At 45.5% G+C, this 22,570-nt stretch overlaps 1 protein-coding gene across 3 annotated transcripts in view; it reads right to left on the bottom strand.

Moving 5' to 3' along the window:
* The window catches only part of INTS14 (integrator complex subunit 14), a 157,091-nt gene that overhangs the window by 52,679 nt on the left and 81,842 nt on the right, over positions 1-22,570 (bottom strand). For all 3 annotated transcript variants that reach the window (XM_085644635.1, XM_085644634.1, XM_085644633.1), the window contains exon 9: positions 11,298-11,431. In XM_085644635.1, the coding sequence (XP_085500761.1) occupies positions 11,298-11,431 (134 nt within the window). The remainder of the gene's footprint in view (positions 1-11,297; positions 11,432-22,570) is intronic.

The following is a 22,570-nucleotide window of genomic DNA, read 5'->3' as shown; positions in this document are numbered from 1 at the left end:
CAATATTCTTTTGGCTGAAAAGGATAGGCCACCTGATTTCGTAATGGAATGCTTAAACAGAGAAACGGTAATTTTACCTGCTTTTTCCAACCTCATTCCAGAATCAGTTAAACACTCATAGAACAAAGGACTGGGCGCTGACACTAGCGCCTGTGTTATACCGCAACCATGTGGGGTTGGGATGATGGTTCCCCTTACCATGAAATACCACTGAGGACAACCCCACAAACTCCAATACAATCTCCTATTAAGCATGAAGCTAAAAAACAAGTCAGGGAAATCCTCCAACAACTTGAATACCAAGGTGTAATATAAAGTTTCACCTCATCACTTGTTTCCTGTGATGAAACCTGATCATTCATATCGTCTAGTAATAAACTACAGATGCTTAAACACAGCTACTCACACATTTGCAGTACAAAATGCACATAGTGCCGCACTAATGAACAACATAGCGCGTAAGAAATATAAAACCACACTTGATATCTCAAATGGATTCATCTGCCAAAATATAGCGCCTGGATGCAGATATCGGACCGCATTCTCGGCGCTAGGTTCTCAGAGGCAAGTCTATCAGTTGCTGCTGGGGTATAAGAATAGCCCCAGGCTGTTTTCAGCCAGAGTAACAGATACTTCAAAATGTCGATGACCAGGCTTTGTCCTATGTCAATGACATATTTGACGGATGATGACCTCTTGGAACACTTGACAAGGATAGAACCGCGTAATTCTGGGGTTTGCTCGCATGGGCTATAAATGTAATTTAAAAAAAAAATGCCCACCTCAATGCCATTTTTCTGGGCTATGAGCTGTCAAGTGAAGGCAAAATCCTGGCGACACACTTCTTAGAGAAGTGTGCGTTACTTCAACCTCCAACTATGTTGAAAAGACTACAATCCATACTGGGATTCCTAATATTTGGCAGAACATACATTCCAGATTACGCCGAGCAGGTTAAACTGTTCTACGGCTTGATGCATCCAGACTTTTCCAGTACACATTGGACTGGGGAACACACAAATATTTTAGGTTTTGTAAAAGCTGATATGATTGCTTCAAAACACTTACATACAAGTGTAAACACAAAAAACTTGGTGATCCACGTCCGGGCTGCACAGCAATTATAGAAACGCTGCATAACTGCTGTGTAACCCGGACATGGATCCCGACATTTTGATGGCCAAAAGACTTTGATCGATTCCATATTTCTTTAACTACGATGCTGTAGAGCAAAGGTCTTCAAACTTCTTTCCTCCGAGCCCCCCCCCCCCACCAAAGCAAAATATTTTGAGGTCGGGACCCCCCTCCAAAACTTTAAGGAAAGAATTGGGGGAGCGGGAGGGACTTGGCTGCCTGCAGGGCTTATAAGACGATTTCAGGAGTACTTTTTCTTTAGCTCATAAACCGCACTAACTATGAGACTTATAAAACAGCAAATGTACCCAAAAAAACCAGGCTTTCTGAAACATACTCCTCCTCATAATTGGGGTATTGTGAGCCCAGGGGCGTAACAGACTGACAGAAAAAGACCTACTGACAGAGAGATTGAGAGAGAGAGAGAGAGAGAGAGAGACTGTGATGGAATTGGGGTCAAAGTGTGTATGAAGCTATGCAATGCCTCCTAAGATTGCTATTGTCTGCTAATAAAAATGTATTATCAAAAAGTGCTCTTTGTAGTTAAATCTATTTTTGAATACAGCATTGTCTAATGTTTTGAAACGGGTTTGATTTCTTTTACGCTGGCCCCGCCCCCCAGTGACCCCACCCCTACCGTTGCGGCCCTCAGTCACAAACCACACTGTAATTTTGGCCCCCGACAGAAAGTTTGTGAGTACCCATGATATAGCGGAACGAGGCCGAAGGTGACTTACAACAGCATTATCATCTACGACAGCTCGCACTTTATTCCATGTAATACATGGTAACACCATAACCTTTCCCACAAGCCACTTAAATCTTTGGTGTGTAGCTATTGGTGTAACAATAGCCCCTGCAGCACCCATGGTGTGGAGGGCACCCGGGATCCAGGGTGCCCCCTCCTGCACTGTGCACGGGCGGTGAAATCCCTGTCCTTAAACCTACTGACTGGGTCCAGGGCGTGAGGGGGGGCCCCCTCTGTGAAATTTGCAGGGGGGTCCCCTTAGGTTTCGTTACGCCACTGCATATGCCCCTCACACTCTTGGACCCCAAGGCAACTACACGCGAGTACTAATGATAACCACACTCCTGAGTAGCAGGCTATCTTCTCTGCATCTTTGACCTCTTCCCCACCATGACAGACTATCATCTCGGTCCTAATGCTAGAAAGGAAAATAAGCTCCCACGCCCCTTTTTAAAGGTAGACAGTCATAATTGTGATGCAGTGGGCCCCTCAAACCCCTGGGCCCCAGTCCTGCTGCATCTGCTTCCTTAATGGTAACCAGCAGTGGCCAATTACACACCTGGCAGCAGTACCCACTTCCATAATAAATGGCCCTTTAAAAAAAAAAAAAATGAACAATTATATTGTCCTCTTCTTTGTGGTATCTCTCTGAAGAAGCTGACTTTGGCCATTTGTAAACATAAAAATGAATGAGTCCCCATAAAGTGCTCCCTTTTCTGGGCCTTCTCTTTGACAATATCTATGAATCTCGCTACTTTCCTAGGTCTCCAGGGGTCGAGAGGATTAGGGCTCTGCATCTGAATGCAACCCTGATGGTCATCTACCAGCCACCCCATGAACTCAGCTTCCACAAAAAAAAAAAAAAAAAATCGGCCCCTGAATGGTTAATGGTGACTTTGAGGTGCCTCTACCTGAAAGCGAAGGGTGTGGTGGTAGTGCAGAAAGTTTAAAAATAAACCAGCCTTCTTACCAGCTGTTAATTGATTGAGTCACTTAAAGCCAGGGACACTGAAATTATGAGTTTCTGCAGCAGTAGCAGCGTTTTCCACATAATTTGCTACATAATCCATAATCTGCTGCATAATCTGCAGATTTCAGCAACAAAAATAAACTTGATTCTAGCTCAAACTGAACAAAAGTTTCTAAAAATGTGGCAAAGTGTACTGGAGCAGTGGAAGGACCTTTGCAAAGATTGACTGGTAATCTTGTAGTTGCTTACTGCTGTATTTGGGTGTTAAACTGGTACTAATGAGGTTAAATATTTCCCCTGACAGAGTTACCATGAGTTAAAATGACAAAATAATGGAGTAATGCTAACCACAAAATGTGGCGCTTTGTGCAGCATAATTTACCTTTTCTTGCTGCATAATTTAGCCAACCCTGCCGCATAATGTGGTTCACTCCTGCAGAATTATTCAAGTGGCTCTGCTTTAAGCTTTGTGGTGGCAAAGATTTATTCTTTTTGAGAATTAATGTAGGGGTGTTATCAGCTGAGATCTGGAATAGTGGAGACACAACAGTGTCTGCATTACATACAGTTAGATTATATTTTGTAAGAACTTGTTTTATCTCAGTGACTGCATCAGTTTGCAGCAGCCTCGCTTAGACTATGTAAATACTATTTTAAAATAACAACTTAAATATTCACAGTGCTTTCTGCCACAGGCTGGGACCATATAGCACTATAAACAGGGTCACTGGACTTATGTGGCAGGAGAAGGCCAAATTATGCAGCAGGGTTGACTAAATTATGCAGCAAGCAAAGGCGAATTATGCTGCACAATGATGCATATTTTGTGATAGCATTACTTCATTATTTTGTCATTTTTACACTTAACACTGTGCGGACATATATTGCCCCTCCTAAGTACCAGTTTAACACCCACATATAGCAATAAGCAACAGAATGGTGACCAGTCAAACTTTAGAAAGGGCCTTCCACTGCGGGGCCACGTGTTGCTGCATTTTAGTAACTTTTGAACCGTTTGAGCTAGAAACAATGTTTTGTGTTAAAATCTGCAAATTATGCAGCAGATGATGGATTATGTGGCAAATGTGGGAAATCAAGAACTATGCGCAAAACACCCAAACCGCAAAATTGCATCATTCCAGTGGCCCTGTAACTACCATGGTAACTGTGCACCAACTAGGGTTCAATTCTGTGTCACTCAGCTTTAACACACATAGACATCTTCAGTGATGGTAGTTGCTAGCTGAGGTTTCACAACCTAAAAGCGTACATTGATCACCGGTTAGTTTAACTTGCATTTATTTTTCAATTAAGCTGTTGTGCATTATTTTATACACACTTACATGACTGTGAAAAGACAAGGCACTTAAACTTTTTTTTTTGTTTAGGTCGAGCCTAGGCAGCGCATGCGCTGCTCTGCAAGCCATCCTGTATTGAGTTAGGGGTTTGAACCTTCGCCCAATCTCCGCTCATATTTTTCATTGGCTTGTGTCCTTGTCCTTTGTAAATGCTGGCTCCTGATTCTTTAATCGCCTTGTTAGTCCCTCCTTAGCTTTCCACCCCAATTCCAGCCATATTAAATCCACGTCCATCTCAATAGTCAAAAACACAGAAGTATGAGTGGTGTGTTAACGTTATTTGCTTTTTGCCCTAATGGATGTAGGAAGCCTTCCCTTCCACCCCACAGCAGCAAAACCTACGATCACAAAAGTATGGTTCGTGGAAGGAGTTAGGCATGCAGAGCCATGTACACCCTGTGGCATCAGTGGGGAGGAGCGGTAGTTTAAACTAGCTCAATAGCCCCTCAAAGACATCTGGCTAAAAGGTGTATGTTTACTCTTTTCTAGAATTGTGCATATATTGAACAAAACACGTTTTGGCACAAATGGTACGGGCAGCTATAAAAATGCACATCTAGCCCATTCTTAAACTGGCATTTGCAATGCAATAAGTCTCGCATTTTCAAAACTTTGACCTATTGGTATTGTAAATTACAATAATAATACCACACGTAGGATCCAAGGGAGATCAACAAAGAACATATCTCTCCCTATCTAAATCTAACAACTCACTAAAGATATGTTCTGCTAGTAATGGGGTTAGTGTGATGTGTATGTGGGAAAGGTATCTCCTTGATGGAAGAGAACCCTCACTGACCCAAGGGTGACATACTTCATCATTGGGCTCCCTCTGCACATCGGGGCCAGATGGTCCGAGATGTGGGCTACGACTCCCCACCAAGTGTGGTGGTGTGGGAAGGAGCTGAGGTGTTTTAAGGCAAAAAGGGATGCCACAAAGTGATTCCGATGATTGAGGGAGAGAGTGCAGTTAAAAGTGCAGGAAAAGTTAAAACTATCTCAAGGGCTCAAATAATTTTATTCAGTAGTGTCCTTGGATAGGATTAAAAAAGCAGAGGACGGGGGGTTCAAAACAAATATACCCCCTCAAAGGTTAACATGTTTCTACCTTTCGTAGACTCCAAAAGGAGTTCTTAGGCATTCATCCTGACTCTCGCCAGGACCCTTACTTCACAGTACGCTCGGATGAGGACTGTGTTCAGGGAGACGAAGTGGCTAAAGGGTACCTTATGGCTAGAGAGAATACAAGTCTGTCTCCCTCCACAGATGGAGATGGCCAGTGTAGCCATCTTATTACATTACATACGAGTGTGGTATACACCCATACAGAGTGACTTGTATTTCGGTCCTGATGAATGCCTAAGAACTCCTTTTGGAGTCTACGAAAGGCAAAAACATGTTGACCTTTGAGGGGGTATATTAGTTTTGAACCCCCCGTCCTCTGCTTTTTTAATCCTATCCAAGGACACTACTGAATAAAATTATTTGAGCCCTTGAGATAGTTTTAAGTTTTCCTGCACTTTTCACTGCACTCTGTCCCTCACTCACCGGAATCACTTTGTGGCATCCCTTTTTGCCATTAAACATCTCAGCTAATCCCCACACCACCACACTAGGTGGGGAGTCGTAGTCCACATCTGGGACCATCTGGCCCGATGTGCGGAGGGAGCCCAATGATGAAGCCTTGGGTGAGAGAGGGTTCTCGTCCATCAAGGAGATACCTTTCCCACATACACATCACACTAACCCCATTACTAGCAGAACATATCTTTAGTGAGTTGTTAGATTGTAAATGACAATGCCTTTTATTATTGTAGGTTTTTTAAACGCCAAAATAAAAGGCAGTGTCATTTACAATGCCAATAGCTCAAAATCTCGCAAATGCAAGACCTATTGCATTGCAAATGCTTGCCTTTAAAGCAACATCTTTGACCCTGCCAGTAAACTCACTGCCCCCTGGCCCCACGGCACTCCGAGTAAATCAAGACAGCCTGGAAATGCAGAAAGTAAACATCGCTGCACTTCCAGGCCATATTCCTTTGCATGTAATTGCAGACGTGTTTGCCCCCCACAGTTTGAAGACCGCTGCTGTAGAGACTTACCAGTCTTCACACACATCAACCACATCATCGTATTGGACAACCATACGTTGGTGCTCCTCAGACGAGCAGCTACCACAGCAAGACACTTTGTGAACACCCTGGGGGCAGTGGTGACCCAAAATGGCAGCATTTTGAATTATTAATGCTGGCCACTTACCATGAACCGGAGGTATCAGCAGTGTGCAGGCTGGATCGGGATGAGAAAGTAGGCGTTCTTCATGTCGAGGGTGATCATGAAGTTGCCTTGCTACAGTAGATGGATGACATCTTGAAGCATCACCATGTGAAGGAGCTCTGGCAGGATGTATTTGCTGAGGGGCCTGAGGTCGGGTATGGACCTGCGGGACCGGTCCTTCTTTGGGAGGAGAAAGTACAAAAAGGGCCCTCCTTTGTCACATTGGTGGAGCGGCACAGGTTCTATGGCCTCCCTGTGAACAAGTGACTTTCTCTTGATGGAGGAGTTGGTGTTCCTGGGAGAGGGTGTGTTTGAGGAGTGGGACGTTTGGTTGGTTTGTGATGAGGTCCAAGCAGTAACCCTGGCCTATGATGGTGAGGACCCACTGGTCTGAGGTGATTTCTGCCCACGTGGGAGAAATCCCTTTAGTCGTTCCCCAACAAGGGTTTTGTGATTTGAGGAGAGGGGTGGAAGGGTGGGAGAGGGGTTTGGGACGGGTACGGGAATGTAAATGAGTCACTGGTTTGCAGGGATGACTGCCCTTCCTTCTACCTCTAACTGCTTCTGAAAAAGCTCTGTGAAGTGGTTTGCTGAGTCTGCTGCCTCTGAAAGGAGGTACAGGCCTTGGGACGTGGACTTGGCACCTACTCAAAAGTGCGACCTGCAAAAGGAACCGCGTGGAGACTGTGTCTGGAGAGCACCCATGGCCTTGGCTGTGTCAGTTTCCTTTTTGATGTTTGAGCATCTGGTCAACCTGCAGTCTGAAAAGGTGCTCCCCATTGAAGGGCAAGTTCAGCAGGTGCTGTTGCACTTCTGCCTTGAAGCCAGAGAAATGCAACCAGGCATGACGTTGAATAAGTACAATTGACTTGATCCCACGTGCTGCACGTCTGCGGCATCTAGTGTACACCCAATATTGGCGTTTGATATATTATTTTCCATTTGGGAATAAGGTTGCTGCCTTGTTTCCGGTACTGTTCCTGAAGGTGTTGGAGGAGTTCCTCCCAGGGGGCCCAGTCATACCTGTCATACCTGGAATGCAGGCTGATGAAGTGGAGGATTTGCCAGTGTGTGGCAGATTGAGATGCAATAGATTTACCGGCCATATCAATCTTCCTGCCCTGAGCTTTGGCATGCTTACGGGCTGTGTGGACTACCAGAGAGTCTGGAGGAGGTGACCCCCTGATTTAAGGAGGAACTGATTGGGAAGCATTGTACTTTTTTTACAATCTGGCTTTTACCGGCTCCTTGAATAGGTCAGGAACGGTGTTTTAACAAGGCCTTGAGCATGGGTTGAAACTGGAGGGAGTGCTGCGTGGAGGAGAGGGTTACCACGCGGAAATCCGTATCCTCTTCGATTTATTTTAAGTCTGTCTGGTGGACAGCAGCCCGATGAAGGACCTCATGGTATGAGGTGGGGCCGTTTAGGAGGATGGCTCAGCAAGGTAGAGGCCCGGGTCACTGTCTTCAGGTGAATCTACACCATAGTCATTCCAGGGGTCATCATGTGGCTGGGGGTAGAAAGCAGGCTAGTAGGGTCCTAGGGATAGGAAGGGCTGACCACCTTCAAGTGAGGAGTGTGGGAAATCCCCAGGTGAGGGAGGTTACCCTGTGGTGGAGGAGGAGGAGAAGTATGAAGTGGTGGAGGGGGGAGGAGCAGGAGGACGATGTTGGGGTCTGGCTTGAAATGGGCTAGTGCCCCAATTCTGGAGCTTCTTGGCTTTGGTCAGAGGTTGGTGGTCTAAGCTGAAAGCTTACAATAAAAGTCAGCTGTTTTTTGTGATAAATGTTGCCTTGAGCCTTGGGGGAAAGCTGCGTGAGGTCCTGCCAGCCTGTGAATGGATTAGGATCCGCTTTCGCTTGGTGTTGAGCTCTTGCTGCAAGCGCTGCCAAATCAACTGCTCCTGGATGTCCGAAGTATGGTGCATTCATCATCTGCTTTTTTAGCACCAAGAAAGCTTTTTGCCCCACCAGAACCAATGTTTTTTTTAGTGCCGAAAGAGTCTTTGGAGCAGACTCTGGGTTCAACGCAGAGGGAGCGATCGGCATTCAGGTTGTCGTCTGCGCTGGATGACAAGGTCTCTGGCTGCTGTTTTGGTGCCAAAGGTTGGATCGGGATGGGATCTGAAGCCTTCTGTAGATGCTGACCATGGTCCTATGGCAGTGGCGAGCTAGGAGCTTAGCATTTTGCTTCTGGGCCCGATACCCTTGGGGGCGGTGCTCAGCCTAAGAGAGGTGTTGGAGTGGGGGTGGAGGAGGTACTCATGGTAGATGTCTTCTTTGGATGGACTTCGATGAGCTGAGGTTCCTCCGGCTCAGAGTGTGACTGTGAGCTGGCCTCAGGGCTAAAATGGATGGCCTGCTCTTTGGACAGTCCAAGTCGTTCCGCCTCAACAGCAAGTTCACTGAAGAGGTTGAGGGTATCATCCAGTTCTCACTACACCGTGGTGTGATGAGCAAGGCGCTGATTGAGTCTGTACTTCAAGGTTTTCCTAGAGCAGAAGGCAAGACCGGCCGCGCAGGAGGCCTTGTTGCACTCCAAAGACAGAAAGAGGTTGCAAAGCTGATGGAGGTCTGTTCAGCTGTACTTTGCTCAACACTGTGGGCAATACTGGAAGGGGGGTCATTTCCATTACGATAACTGCATTATCAAGGACTGAGCAGAGAGGTTATAGGCCCTGGTTGTCAAGCCCCACAGAGGTCGCGAAGACACAGAAGATCTTGCAGAATATTGTTTAATTTTTTCAACGGGTATGGAGAATTTCAAAGGCAACAATCTGGAGCTCTATACACGAATGCCCGAACCCAACGGTGGAAAGAAAACAATCTAACAATGGAGCCGATGCCCGTATACATTACCAATAGTAGATGTCAGTATACCTCACAATTCGAAGACTTCTTCAAAGAAAGACAAGTTGCACATGTCCGAGCCCAACACTAGATGTCAGGAATATGCACAACATGTGTATTTACAGCTACACATGTCACAAACAACAACGTTATTTTAGCTTGTTGTGGTTTATCTTTCAGGCACATAGCCTGTTCCTTTAATTATGTTCTAGTAACCAGAGAACGCCCATTTCCATTTGTTGCGTTATTCCGTCTTATAGAGTGCATGTTCACAAGTGGTTTCATGGCATCTATAAATAACAGACCTTCAGCTGAGATATAGATTAAAAATTCCTTGCTCTCATAAGCCTGCTTAAAAATCCATGTGTTTAACAATTTGCAAAATATCCTTAAATTCTAACACATTTCTAATATAGGAGGTCGAAATGTTGACACTATAAAGGCCACAGCCTGTGACTGCTGGACTTTTCATTCAGACTCTTTGACTTCTGATAAATGTGTCTTTCTTTTAAATGTTATATACACGCTCACCCAACATCACAGCGCTCTGTGGCACTTTAAAAATGTTGCTATTTAAGGGTCAATAAACTAAATTCCCTCCTGTATGAAGGAATAAAATAAGCATTTATGATTGCTGACAACACAGGCCTGGTCACCATTTATTGTATGCGTCTCTGTTGCTTCCAACAGAGTGAATCAAAGCTATGTTAAACAAATCCTGAAAAGGTTTCCATGTGGAACCCCTTCTCTTCAACATTAATACCCATATCCAGCGTCTATTATAGGGTTGATCTACCTTATGTACCTTCAGCCCCAGTGAAGCAGAACTATGCCTACCAAGACGACTGACATGAACCACAGGAATAGAACCAAGGCCCAGTTGACTGGACAGACCTATTAGCAAACATCTCATTGAATGGAGACTACCAACTAGCCACATGGCCACCCTTGTGCAATTACCCAGGGGAAGCAAGGTGACATCCAAAGTGAGGAGCTGCTACACCGCATTCATTAATTGAACGAGGTAAATCTGACACTGCCCTAAACCCATAGGGTTGAGAAAGAGGGAGGAGATGGTGACAAGGGGGGCTGTCCTATAGTAATAGTGTGGCCCTTGAACACCAGTTGCAAATAACATTCCCAACAATGAATCCCCAGTTACTTCGGACAGATGCAAGACCCCAAAGGAAGGCTACACTATTCTTCCAACTGGAGAATGTTGCAACTGGAGAATGTCTAGCAGTTGTATGAGCTTACAAATGGATTGGAGTGGGTAAGTGCTGAAGATGTGAACCAATCAATAGCAGGTGCAGAACAGCCTTTACATGGAGACGATAAGGATGAAAACATGCAATAATTCAATAATTTATTTAATGCACATTATATTTCATTTCAAGCTATAATATTAGCTTGTGTGTAGTCTTATTTTCAGTCTCAACACAGCACCAGCTCAAGCCTGTAATGTCAAGGGGAGCTTTGCAATCAAGGTTAGAAATGAGCATTTTGCATTTAGGATATTAAGGAATCATGTTTGCAGAAAAAGATGAAAAGCTCGTAAGTTACTTGAAGTTTACAAACGTTACAATATAACTTGGGGCCATTTTTAGAAATTGTATTTCCAAGTTCACCCTGTTTTCACACTGTCCTATCCAAATAACTCAAATAGAATAGACTGCTTTGAGATTTCCATTTTTTTCCTTCAGTCCTTGACGAATCCATCATTAATCTAGCGGGGAGATACGTAGCAGGCTTTATAGTAATGCTTCTGCCTTAGTCTCACTGACTTGTGGAGACTAGAACATTTATCAACTGTCATTTAACATTGTGGAGACCTTCAAATAACAAATCTTGTCAGGTATATACGGCCCAGTCCATCTTCATTCAACCACTATCTTTGCATTGCTGTCTCAACTCATATGCCCTCAAAAGTGATACATGACAGTCAGTCACATTTCATTACCTGAAATTGGTCCCAACTGCCACATCTTTCCCAGCCACGGCAGAGGTTCTGGATGTACATCGAAGAGGGACATCATCAAGTTTGATTTCTTCTTACTGTCCGCTTGAGAATACAGCATCCCGTACCACTCAGGCCTAGAAGAGACAATTTTTTGGGCTGATAATGCTATTTGCTAAATGCTGTCAGACCCCTTCCCAAACACCCTGCAGGCAGTCAAGTCGAACAGTGTGAAAGTAAATTCAAAAAGCTGAAATTATCAAACTTTGGGATCTTTACAGCAAAAGGTTATCTTAATGCTAATTACAAAATTAACCTACTTCTGGCCCACAAATTCCAGTAATCCACCACCATTTCCAAACTATTCATATGCAGCCATATGGACTGACAATCAGGCTCATACTGTGCCTAAAATAATGCGAGAATGTGGTTGACTTCGCTGTGTGACACACACAAAACCTTGCTGACATTCCAGGAGCTCAGAGGCCAACAGGGCACAGAGGAGGGTCAATTCCTTACTAATAACGCAATGTCAAACATGACAGGCACACTGTGGTGACCAGAACAAACTGTACCAGGAGCATACCCACCCTTACAACCACTATTAAGGCAGGCAACAACAGACAAGCGATCACAGAGCATTACAGAACCCTTCTGGACTCCTGCACCACAAACTTTCCTGCCCTTAAAGTTAAATGGTCCAACACTGTGGGTCAGTCCTCACAGACAAACAGTGGTCTACTGCATTGGAATAGGTCAGTAAAGGTTCTAAGAATCCCCAATTAAAGTACACTCAGTTTAACAATTTACATATGACATACATCACACATATACACATTCAGCGCATATTCCCCGAGACTATCCCCAAGTGCCCACATTGTCCGAGGCAGATCATCAAATAGTATGGGCCGGTCCAGTGATCGTATAATATTGGAAAGCGGTGCTATCACTGTCAGAACTCACAGGACGGACCCTACCCCCTGACCTCCTTACAGTGTATGCTAGGAGTCAGAAAGTATACATGCAAGAAATATTATGCCACAAAATGTATCGACCTAACATACCTACCTGCAAAATGGCATACAGCAATGGCTTGGAAATCACTAGACGCCCCCACTACACAACTTTGTCTGAGAGACCCATTCAAATGGGTGACCACTGAGGTCACGGCCTGGCAGTCACCATCAAGCCGACAAGGGGAGACACTGCATCGGGATTGCGCACCTACCTGTAAAAACTGGTGGCGAAGACTAATGACAGGCCACTGTGAGGGACTAAAATCTCCTCCATCAGCAGAGATGCCCTAAGCAGTGACCGCCCCCTCCCGCGCAATGTAGATGGAACACCACACTGAGCCTAGCTTACAGGACCTCCCTCCTCCTTTAACCCGACCTCACAGTATCAATTCCATCATCCTCTCCCACGTCGCACTGCCACACTCCACATCATGACACATTTTACAGACAGTAGGAGGTGAGATACTGCCTCTGTGGACCTTTAGCGACCGACACACACTGCGTCTAGACTCAGACAAGGGGTACACTACACCGCACTAAATCACAGGCGAAACCAACGAGACCTAAAGACCGCCATGAACAGAAAACATGCACTACACCGTTGTCTCTAATGTATTACTTTGTTGAGATACCCTACTGCTGTAATATATACACTCTGTATTCTAATAAAGATTTTAAAAAGTATGTTATCAGTCCCTATAATTATGTTCACCCAGGAAGGCTTAGTGAGGTGCGTTTTCACTAGAAAGCGTGCCAGGTGAAAATAGTAAAAGCTATTTGGCACTCGTAGATACACTGAAACATTCAGCCAGTTGGCCAATTGCATCCTCACAGAAAAAATAATCCAGGGTGATTATGTCGGGCTTTATCCATCTTCACTTTATTCACCAGCAGCCTTTAAACAAGCAATGGTTTTAACAACCTACATTTCCTACGAGTCCTTGGGGGAAAAAAGTATAACAGTTCTTCCAATCAGGATGCTGCACGTTCCTATAACCATCGTGGAGACTCTATCCCCCTTTTCTGCGCTGCTAAAGTAGCCTACAGCTAAGTACCTTTCGCTCTCTTAGACTTTTGTGGTAATTTATTACTTAGCAGGCGATTTAAGTAGCCCCGCAAGGGTTTTTTAAGCCGTTGTGTGTATTGTGAGAGTGTATATTTTTAACAATTAGACAGTGTGAGGCGTTTATTTAACTTCTCCTGTTGATTTGCAGTGCAGCTGCAGGAGAGTTTCCACCGTTCCCACGTGGTCGCTTATCCCTGGAGCGCGGTGCGGTCATCCATCCGCCAGGGGGCCCGTGCGCGATTGTGCAGCTCACCCAGTGCACCCCTACCTCCTAGCGGGCGGCGCAGCAATTGCACTCATCAGTTTAAATTGAAAGCGAAGCGTGTCCGACCGAAAGTCTGTCACAGGGGAAGGCTTGTATATTTATATTAATATCGGCAGGCTAATTTCAGAGGCACCGCCTGAAGAATAACACTCGCAGTGCGGGTAATACTCGCCTCATTAGAGGTGTTTAGTGGTACATGCCCCAGATGGTTTTAAAAGCCCACTATACATTTGGGTGTTGTCCCAAGGCCTCCAGGGCCGATAAGATACATATAATCAGCTCTTTCCCTTGGGAGAATTCACACATTGCGGCTTGCACTACATCTCTACTACCCCTGTAACAGAGGACCTTGCATCCTTACGGAACCTTTTGAGGATTCCGAAGAGTATATGGAGGAGGAGGAGAAGGAGGTTATATACCTCCCCAGCGATCAGCAGTTTTGTAGGGTCATGGATGCCTAAATTCTTAATGCGATCTCACAAGTAATAGCGCCCTTGGAGAATGAAAATTTTGCAGTTACAGGCACAGTGCCAAAAACTCCTCTGGCATTGGGAAGACTCTTCTGGGCCGCAGGCCCCCCTACCTCCAGGGCAGGTGGCAGCATCCGACCCAGATGGTAAGCACAAACGTTACGACGACCCCGGGGTCTATCTTGATGCTTCCGCACGCCTAAAACAAGCCTTTATGGAATCTCAGCCCCTCACTCGGATTCTCAGGTACCCCGGGGAATTCATAGCTGCCTCCTCCCCCGCTGATCCAAGAGATTGGGATGACTCTCCCAACACCTCTGACTGGGATGGGGACCTTAGCAGGCCACGGCGCCCGGGAAGCACTCCCTTTCCATCCACAGAACCCACTCCCGACACTCTTCCTCGGGCACCTGACTCTGCATTGTTGGATCCAGACAAACTGTTGAATCTGCGTTCTGTGGAATGGTGTCCAGTGCCAACAGTAGCCACTTACATTGCGGGCAGGTTAAGGAAACTCCTTGATAAAGGGGTGAGGAGTTCTCTCCTTAATAAATGTCCTAGACCATCTTTGGAGGGTAAAGTGGCCCTAATGCCCGAAATAGATACAAAAGTGGCTACTTTCCTGGCAAAGTTTGTCAGTGACCGCAAGAAAGGTATTGATAGGACCTGGTGTTCTTGCCTAGGCAAGCTTCTCGATGTGGCAGGCCCTCTGGCTAAATATATGGACAAATGGCAGATGATGCTAAGGCATCTGGCTCTTAAGTTTCCCTATAGACCTTATCCAGCTGGGCGCAGCGAGCAATACTTTTATTTGGAAACGCCAATTGTGAGAACTCAACTGAGAGGCGCAGGTCGCTCCTAATCAAAATCGATCCGAAGCTGGGGGAGCTATCTAAATCTGAAGCTATTCCTGTGTCCCAGGGCAACTTCTTTGGGGAACCGTTTAATCGAGAATTGGGCAAGCTTCTTAATACTTTCAATTCATTAGACAAGGCCCAGACATCAATAAAACGTATATTCACTCCCAGTGTTTTTGCCAGTGCCCATTGTGGCAGGGGCGCTCGACCGGCCGCGTTTACCATCAATCCTCCACCTTAGGAATGGACTCCCGCAGTGGACAGTGGACAGTGGCAGGATTCGTCGAAGTTCGGGAACTTCTATCCTACGAGATCCTACCCCCGTTGTCGGGGTGCCAGCGGTGGCACCAGATGTAATGGTACCTACAATAATTCCTAAGATGGAGTTTGCAATGCTCAGAGGGGCGAATACTAGGGGGACTTTTGGTGCACATACTGCCGTACTGGGAGGCTCTCTCTTCAGATGCGTGGGTCCTCCAAACTGTGCAAGGTTTCCAAATAGAATTCAATGGTGTTCCCTTCCAACCACATAAGCTGCGACCCCTGATTTTTAGCATGAGAACAGTCTGAATTGGTGGAGCGGCAAACCGTCCAACTCTTGAAAATAGGTTTCACGCCAACGTATTTCTCAGCAATCTTTTCCTGGTGGAAAAGTCGGCTGTCGGTCAGCGTCTTGTTATCAATTTAAGAGAGTTCAATGAGTGGTTCGTTAACCGACACTTCAAAATGGAGGGAATCCATCTTCTTGGGGATCTTTTGCAAATATCCGATTGGATAGTCTGTCTGGGTCTGAAGGATGTCTATCTGACGGTATGCATCTTTCCCCCTTACAGACGTTTTTTACAATTCTAATGGGGAGCGCAAGTTTTAGAATTTGCCTCCCTTAGTTTTGGTCTATCCTCAGCTCCATGGTGTTTTGCCAAGGTGTTTAAGCCGGCAATCGAACACTTGAGAGCTCGAGGTGTGCACTTGATCGTCTACCTGGACGATATCCTGATCTTGAACCAATTGCCAGTACGCCTGGGAAAGCATCTGCAGATGAGGGTAAATCTTCTAGTGTCTCTAGGATTTGTAATCAACAAGAAAAAGTCTTCACTTTCCCTGTCCCAATCCATAGAATTTCTGGGTTTCGTAATATATTCGACAAAGGCTACCCTCAGTCTTCCTGCCCAAAAGTTATCCAGGATGAGACACAAGCTCAGGAGAACACTGGCCAGACCACAGATTTCTCTATGTCAGCTGGTGCGTATTGTAGGACTTCTTGCATCCTCCATAGAGGCCATTTTTCCAGGCCCCCTCCAGTATCAGGACTTAAGCGCCTGAAAAATACCCATCTTCGTAAGGCCTTACCTACTCCCAATTGGTTCCCCTCTGGCTGGAAGAGTAGGAGGAGTTGCATTAGTGGAATTCTGGAATAGCCAAGCAATTTTCGGCTCCCAACCCGCTCTAGTGATAGAAGCAGATGCCAGCGGCTTGGGGAGCTGGTCGCGGAGAATTTGCCACAGATGGAAAATGGTCTGTCGCAGACCAAACCCTCCATATAAACTGCTTTGAACTAATGGCGGTTCTTTTGTTGTCAAATGTTGGACCAGGAGAAATGCCCAGCCCTCAGTCCTTCTCAAAATGGACAGTGAGGCGGCACTGCTTTACGTCAACCACCTGGGGGGAACAAAGTCGAAGACGCTGCCTCAGAGGCGGGGTATGCATTTCCTCCATTTGCAATGATAATGAGGGTATCCACACCAGGGAAAAGACAACGGGCAGATTTGACTGTGATCACCCCAATCTGGAGGTCTCAAGTCTGGTTTCAAGCTCTGATGGAACTTTCTTGGGATTCTCCAATACCTCTACCCCTGTTTCCGGCTCTCCTCTGGGATCCTCTGGGCAATCCTCACCACCTGGTCCTAGCTGGATCTCTTCGTCTCATGGACTGGAGGGTTACAGTGAACACTGGAAAGTCCCAGGCATTTCATGCGACGCTGCCTCTTTGCTCACCAAAGTATGGTAAGACAGTTCTAATAAGAGATATCATTCTGCTTGGTCTAGATGGTTGGCTTTGTGTGTCCAACGGCAGGTGGATCCCTTGGGGATGGATGCTGTTCATGTCAAAACTTCCTGGAGGCCCTGGCTTCGGAGGGTTTAGTCTGCAGATCAATAAATACATCTGTTCAGCTATTTCTGTGGGACATATGCCGGTGAATGGTCACCCGGTTGGGGAGTATCCCTCGATTTGCAAACTCTCTAGGGGTATTAGGTTATCGGGCCTCTAGAGCCCAGATATTTTGTCCTGTGGGACTTAAATAAGGTTCTGGAACTTTTCAAAGCATGGCCTAATAGTTTCCTCTTCAGGAAACAGTTGTCGGCAACCTTATTGTGCTTGATCTCATGCTGAAGGGTTTCAGATGTACGAGCTTTTGACGCAACAGGTAGAGTATTCACCCCGGATGGGGGTCACCTTTCATATTGCACAAAGAACAAAATGTAATTCAAAGATTGTGTCATTCCCAGCTGTTCCAGATGTTCCAAAGCTTTGTGTAGTTAAAGAAACAAATGCTTATCAAATTATGACAGAGGAGTTCGTCCTCATGGGGAGAGGCAGCTGTTGATTGCGCTCATCAAACCTCATAGCAGTTTCTTCCCCTACTATTACCAGATGGGTGAGATGGACAATGAAGGAGGCTGGTATCGATTCCTCTCACTCAGTGAGGGAAGCTATGGCATCTTAGGCTTTTTCTTTGGGAGCTAATCTGAAGGACATTTTCAATGCAGCACCTTGGGCCTCTGATTCCACTTTTAAAAGGTTTTACTTTAAACCAGTCGTGAATCTGGCAACATTAGATGTGGAAAAGCTTTAAACTAGCCTAATCTTCACCTCCGGGTACGGACATAGAATAAAAAAATGTCTTAGCTATCGTAACGGAAAGTTTCAATTCTATTAAGGACACAGAGGCGAGGATTAGCCCACCCTCACTTATATTATGGTTAGAAGACCCACCCAGGGTGATATACACCTTAGACGTATTTCGCCCATGGAACGGTATATTCATTGTATATGTTGTTTGATTTTGCCTGTTCTATGCACATGGTTTGCTAGATTTCTCCACTATGCTATTTTAAGATTGTCGGAACATCGGTCAATAGATTTTCACACCGTCTCATTTTTCTCAGGGATGGAATCTTCTAAACAGGAGTAAAGTTCAACAAGCATTAGCATAGCCAATAGGTCTCGCCTTTGGGACCTTATAAGTGTTTAGTTATCCAGCACAATATCCTTGGTGCAACAAAATCAACTGTTGCATGGCTGAACACTTATAAGGTCCCAAAGGCGAGACCTATTGGCTATGCCAATGCTTGTTGTTCAGGCTATTGAGACCATGGCCGAATGGATAGGCAAGGACGCAATGTTTTGGGGAAGAACGAGAAGTTCTTTAAGCGGATAACCTGCTCCTTTTCATTAAGCACTTTACTTAGTGAGTCCCCAGGTCTCACAGATACTGTGCCAAATGAAGAGGCTTCTTGTCTGAAGGTTGGCTGTAGAAAATCTGCTCCGATATTCTTAGCAGGGAGGTTGAAGAGGCACCATTACAACCACAACTGGGTACTAGCTCATGCAGAACTTTGGGGAAACTCTCCCTCCACCCCCACTTTCTCCCCAACTAGAAAGAAAACTGATCAGAGGAATAACGGTTATGCCTGCACCCATACAAGACTACGCATATAATAGCAATAAAACAATTCCTAAGTCATACTATGGAAAATATTACAAGATATTATGCTACCAGTACGTGTAGTAACGGTTTCTCCAGCCTTTACACTGCTTGTGACATTTGCACTAACCTATGCATACTTACCCTACCACACACCAATGCACTGCAACATGAACATATTTAAAGACTTCACGTTCAAAACGTTTATTCCCACCCTTTCACCATTGATAGTTTTGCAATCTAATTCAGTGCATGGAGCGTGCACTAAGCCTGTACAAATACAAAGTTGCGTGCAGGGTAGCCTTTGGATACATGTGCATGGCATCTTCTTCACAAGTCAGATCTACGGACTCTTTTTTAATTCTGTTGTGGCTTGTGAGAGGTAGCGATTTATGCAAGGGTTTACCAACGACAAGGAGTGGGAGTCCCTAGTCAGAGCGCGATATAACAGCTTGATGAAACCAACTTCAACAACAAGCACTAACACACGCTTCTTGGTGACTAAGAAGTCCGTGACATTCTACTGAATACCTTCTAAACGTTAACACTGAATAACTAACCCCCAGCTATACAAATTTGTCAAGCCACGTGCTGCAAAACCAACCTGAATAAATTACATTCCAAAGTGCCATAGTCCATGTGGGTGCCTCCACATTCAAGTTTAGCAAATAATGACCAAGTTACACATTCCAGCCAGCTTACAGTCAACACACCAAGAACTCAATTTGGCCACTGCCTTTGTGTGAAGTAGCATGAATCACACAAAAAGCGGTGGGGGGGCATGTAGTTGCATCAAAAAGACCCACACGCAGTCTTGTTATGAATCCAGGATCTGTGTGTACACAGATCAGAGAGGACACGGAAGAACTGAATCAATCGCAAGTGGCGAATGAAAGCCACTATGAATAACTGTATTGGCAAAGCTAATAAGTCTGGGTTTAATGTGCTAAGAAAGGATACCTCATTTGTGCATGCCTGTGTCTTCCCGCATCAGCACATTAAAGCAAGAACTATTAGCTATGGTGCACGCACACAGACACCATTATATAAACGCATCTACAACAAGGACTAAAGACATACACTGACAAAACACAGCTGGGCACCCACAAAGCCACATAGGCACACACAGAACACCTATACAAGCCATGAACATTCTGTAAGGTTACCACGCATAAGGAAGAAGGCATGGGGGGGTGGGGTCAGCTGCAACACTTAAGGCCGTAGTTAGAGCAAGTATTTCCACTGAAGTCACGAGCTTTCGCTTGGCGTAGTACTCCTAAATAAATGGGAGCTCAGGAAGAGACCACAGGAGGTAGGCGTATGCCTAGTTATTTGACAGTGATGTGCAGACGCCTGGGGTATTCATTTATGGCTGCAGACAACTGGTGATGGGTGGCAGGACGCAGGCAAGACAAACAAAAGAAGAAAAAACAAGCGATAGACTTCGCAAAAAAGATTAATGTAGCTTATGGTGATTTAACGAATGGAACACACTTACAACGTGAAAAAAAGATGAATGACTAATTGATACGGGTGTAAATTACTAACAACCACAACTGCCTGTAAAATGCACACAAAAAAACAACAAAAAAAAACACAGTCCAAACAATTTGGCAAGTACAGGATATCGCAGAACTTTAAGGATGTGAGGTGTAAGGGGCATTAACAGCTGCGGTTACTGTGCAATAAAGAAGCAGACAATGGGCAGCTTGGCGTGATGCTGTGTAAGCACACATCACAACGAAGCGCTCTCTTGAAAGTCTAGGGCTGATTGTGCAGATACGGTTATTTCGGTTAAGGCTTTGGGAAACGTATACTGCTCCCCGCTTTTAGAGGCAGTTTCCTTGCGATGTCCGTGCTCAGGGGCAGGTTTCCACACCTTCCTGCCTTTGTTGCACTCTGTCATTTGTAAAGTGAAAGCACGCATATACCGAGGGTGTGGGAATCAGCTCTTAATGCGAAGTTGGAGCAGGGAAGAAAAAGAGCTTCAAGGAGCACGCTGCAGCGTGCAAAAGAAATAACAAGGGGGTCTCTTAATGCGAAGGGGGGGTGAAAAATGGAGCACACTGCGGCAAACTAAAGTTTATTGCACTCTGCAATTTCTAAAGTGAAAGTGTGCATACCCAGTGGAGGGGAGGGAATCGTGTACTGCTCCTGAGGCAGTTTACCTGCGATGTCCATGCCCAGGGGTAGGTTTCCACACCTTCCTGCTTTTGTTGCACTCTGCCATTGCTAAAGTGAAGGCACGCATACCGAGTGGGGGGGCTCCTAATGCGAAGCGGGAGGGGGGAAGAAAACTAACTTCAAGGAGCATGCTGCGGCGTGCAAATGTTTGTGGCACTCTGCCATTGCTAAAGCTAAATCACACATATGGAGGGAAACGTGTACTGCTCCCCGCTCCAAAGGCAGTGTACCTACAATGGCCGTGTCCAGGGGCAGGTTTCCATGCCTTCCTGCCTTTGTTGCAGTCTGACATTTGTAAAATGAAAGCATGCATGCCGAGTTGGGAGGGGCTCCTAATTCGAAACAGGAGGGGAGGAAGAAAGAGCTTCAAGGAGCATGCTGTGGTGTGCAAAAGAAATACCGTGGGAGGGTCTTAATGCAAAGTGGGAGGGGGAAGAAAAAGAACTTCTAGGACCACGCCGCGCTCTGCAAAAGTAATGCGGAAAGAAATACCAAGTTGCGGGGGACACCAAATGCAAAGCGGGAGGGGGGGGGGGGGGGGGGGGGGGGGATTAAAAAAAAAAAGAAGAGCATGAAGGAGCACGCTGCGGTGTGCGAAGAACTTCTAGAAACACGCCGCGATCTGCAAAAGAAGATCGCAAAAGAAAGGCGGAAAGAATTTCGCGGCCACGAAAGAGCAGGCAAATGCACTTGTGCTTGTGCTGGCATCCGCCTTGCGGGAGCGAGCAGCGGAGGCGCAAGAGCCATTTGTTTTTGATTACCACGCGCGCCGCTGCTCAATCCCGCAAGGTGGATGCTAGCACAAGCACGAGTGTGCTTGAAAAGGAGCAGACCGATGGCTAAAGGCCCTCCTATAAAAACGACAGCTGTGTTCACAGGAAGAAGGGCATTGAGAGTCTCCACAGATGGTTATAGGAACGTGCAGCATCCTGATTGGAAGAATGGTTTTACCGCCCCCAGACTCATGGGAAATGTAGTTTGTTGTTAAAACCATTGATTGTTTAAAGGCTGCTATTGAATAAAGTAAAGGAAGATAAAGCCTAATCCTCGCCTCCATGTCCTTAACAGAATTGAAACTTACTGTTAGGATAGCTAGGAAATTTTTCATTATGCTTCTTTTATCTTTACCACAATCTCACAGCAGCCAATTAAAACAGTAAACCAAAACAATCTCCATTTCCCATGATAACAATACATATTTAATAGTCCTGTCCACCAATCACCATAGGCTCAACAACCAAACTGGGACAATGCCATTTTACTGCCTCTTTCTTTGCTGCCGCAGCCCAGATATTATCTCCCAGTATATTTGACATTATTATTGTTGCTGTATATTAACAATATTTTATGAGAGGGCTACCCTTTGGTGCCTTCTTCGGGTTTGGTAGTTTACCCCTTCCTTGGTGAGGATTTGTGGGCCTTTGCGGTCTTGCATTTTGTGTTTTGATTTTCCTTAAGTTTAGGCTGTTAGTGTTTGCCAGGCTGCCTGGTACCAAGCGAGCACAATTCTATTTCTGTTTCTATAACCACAAGGTCCTGCTTCTCAGTCCTGCATTGATTTGGAGTGCAGAGGGAACTACACTGCTTGCTCATGGCAGCAATTATACAAGACCGGCTCCCCGGAGGCTCATACTTCTGTGTAGAGTTAAAGGAAAACTTTAAGCAACATATACAAAATTATAAAGAATTCCATACAGGTGTGGTATGCTTC

This window comes from Triturus cristatus, chromosome 3_1 (genome assembly GCF_964204655.1).
Source record: "Triturus cristatus chromosome 3_1, aTriCri1.1, whole genome shotgun sequence".
Lineage (NCBI taxonomy): Eukaryota > Metazoa > Chordata > Amphibia > Caudata > Salamandridae > Triturus > Triturus cristatus.
Note: the sequence above shows the minus strand (reverse complement) of the source record. Positions and strands in the feature narration are given on the sequence as shown.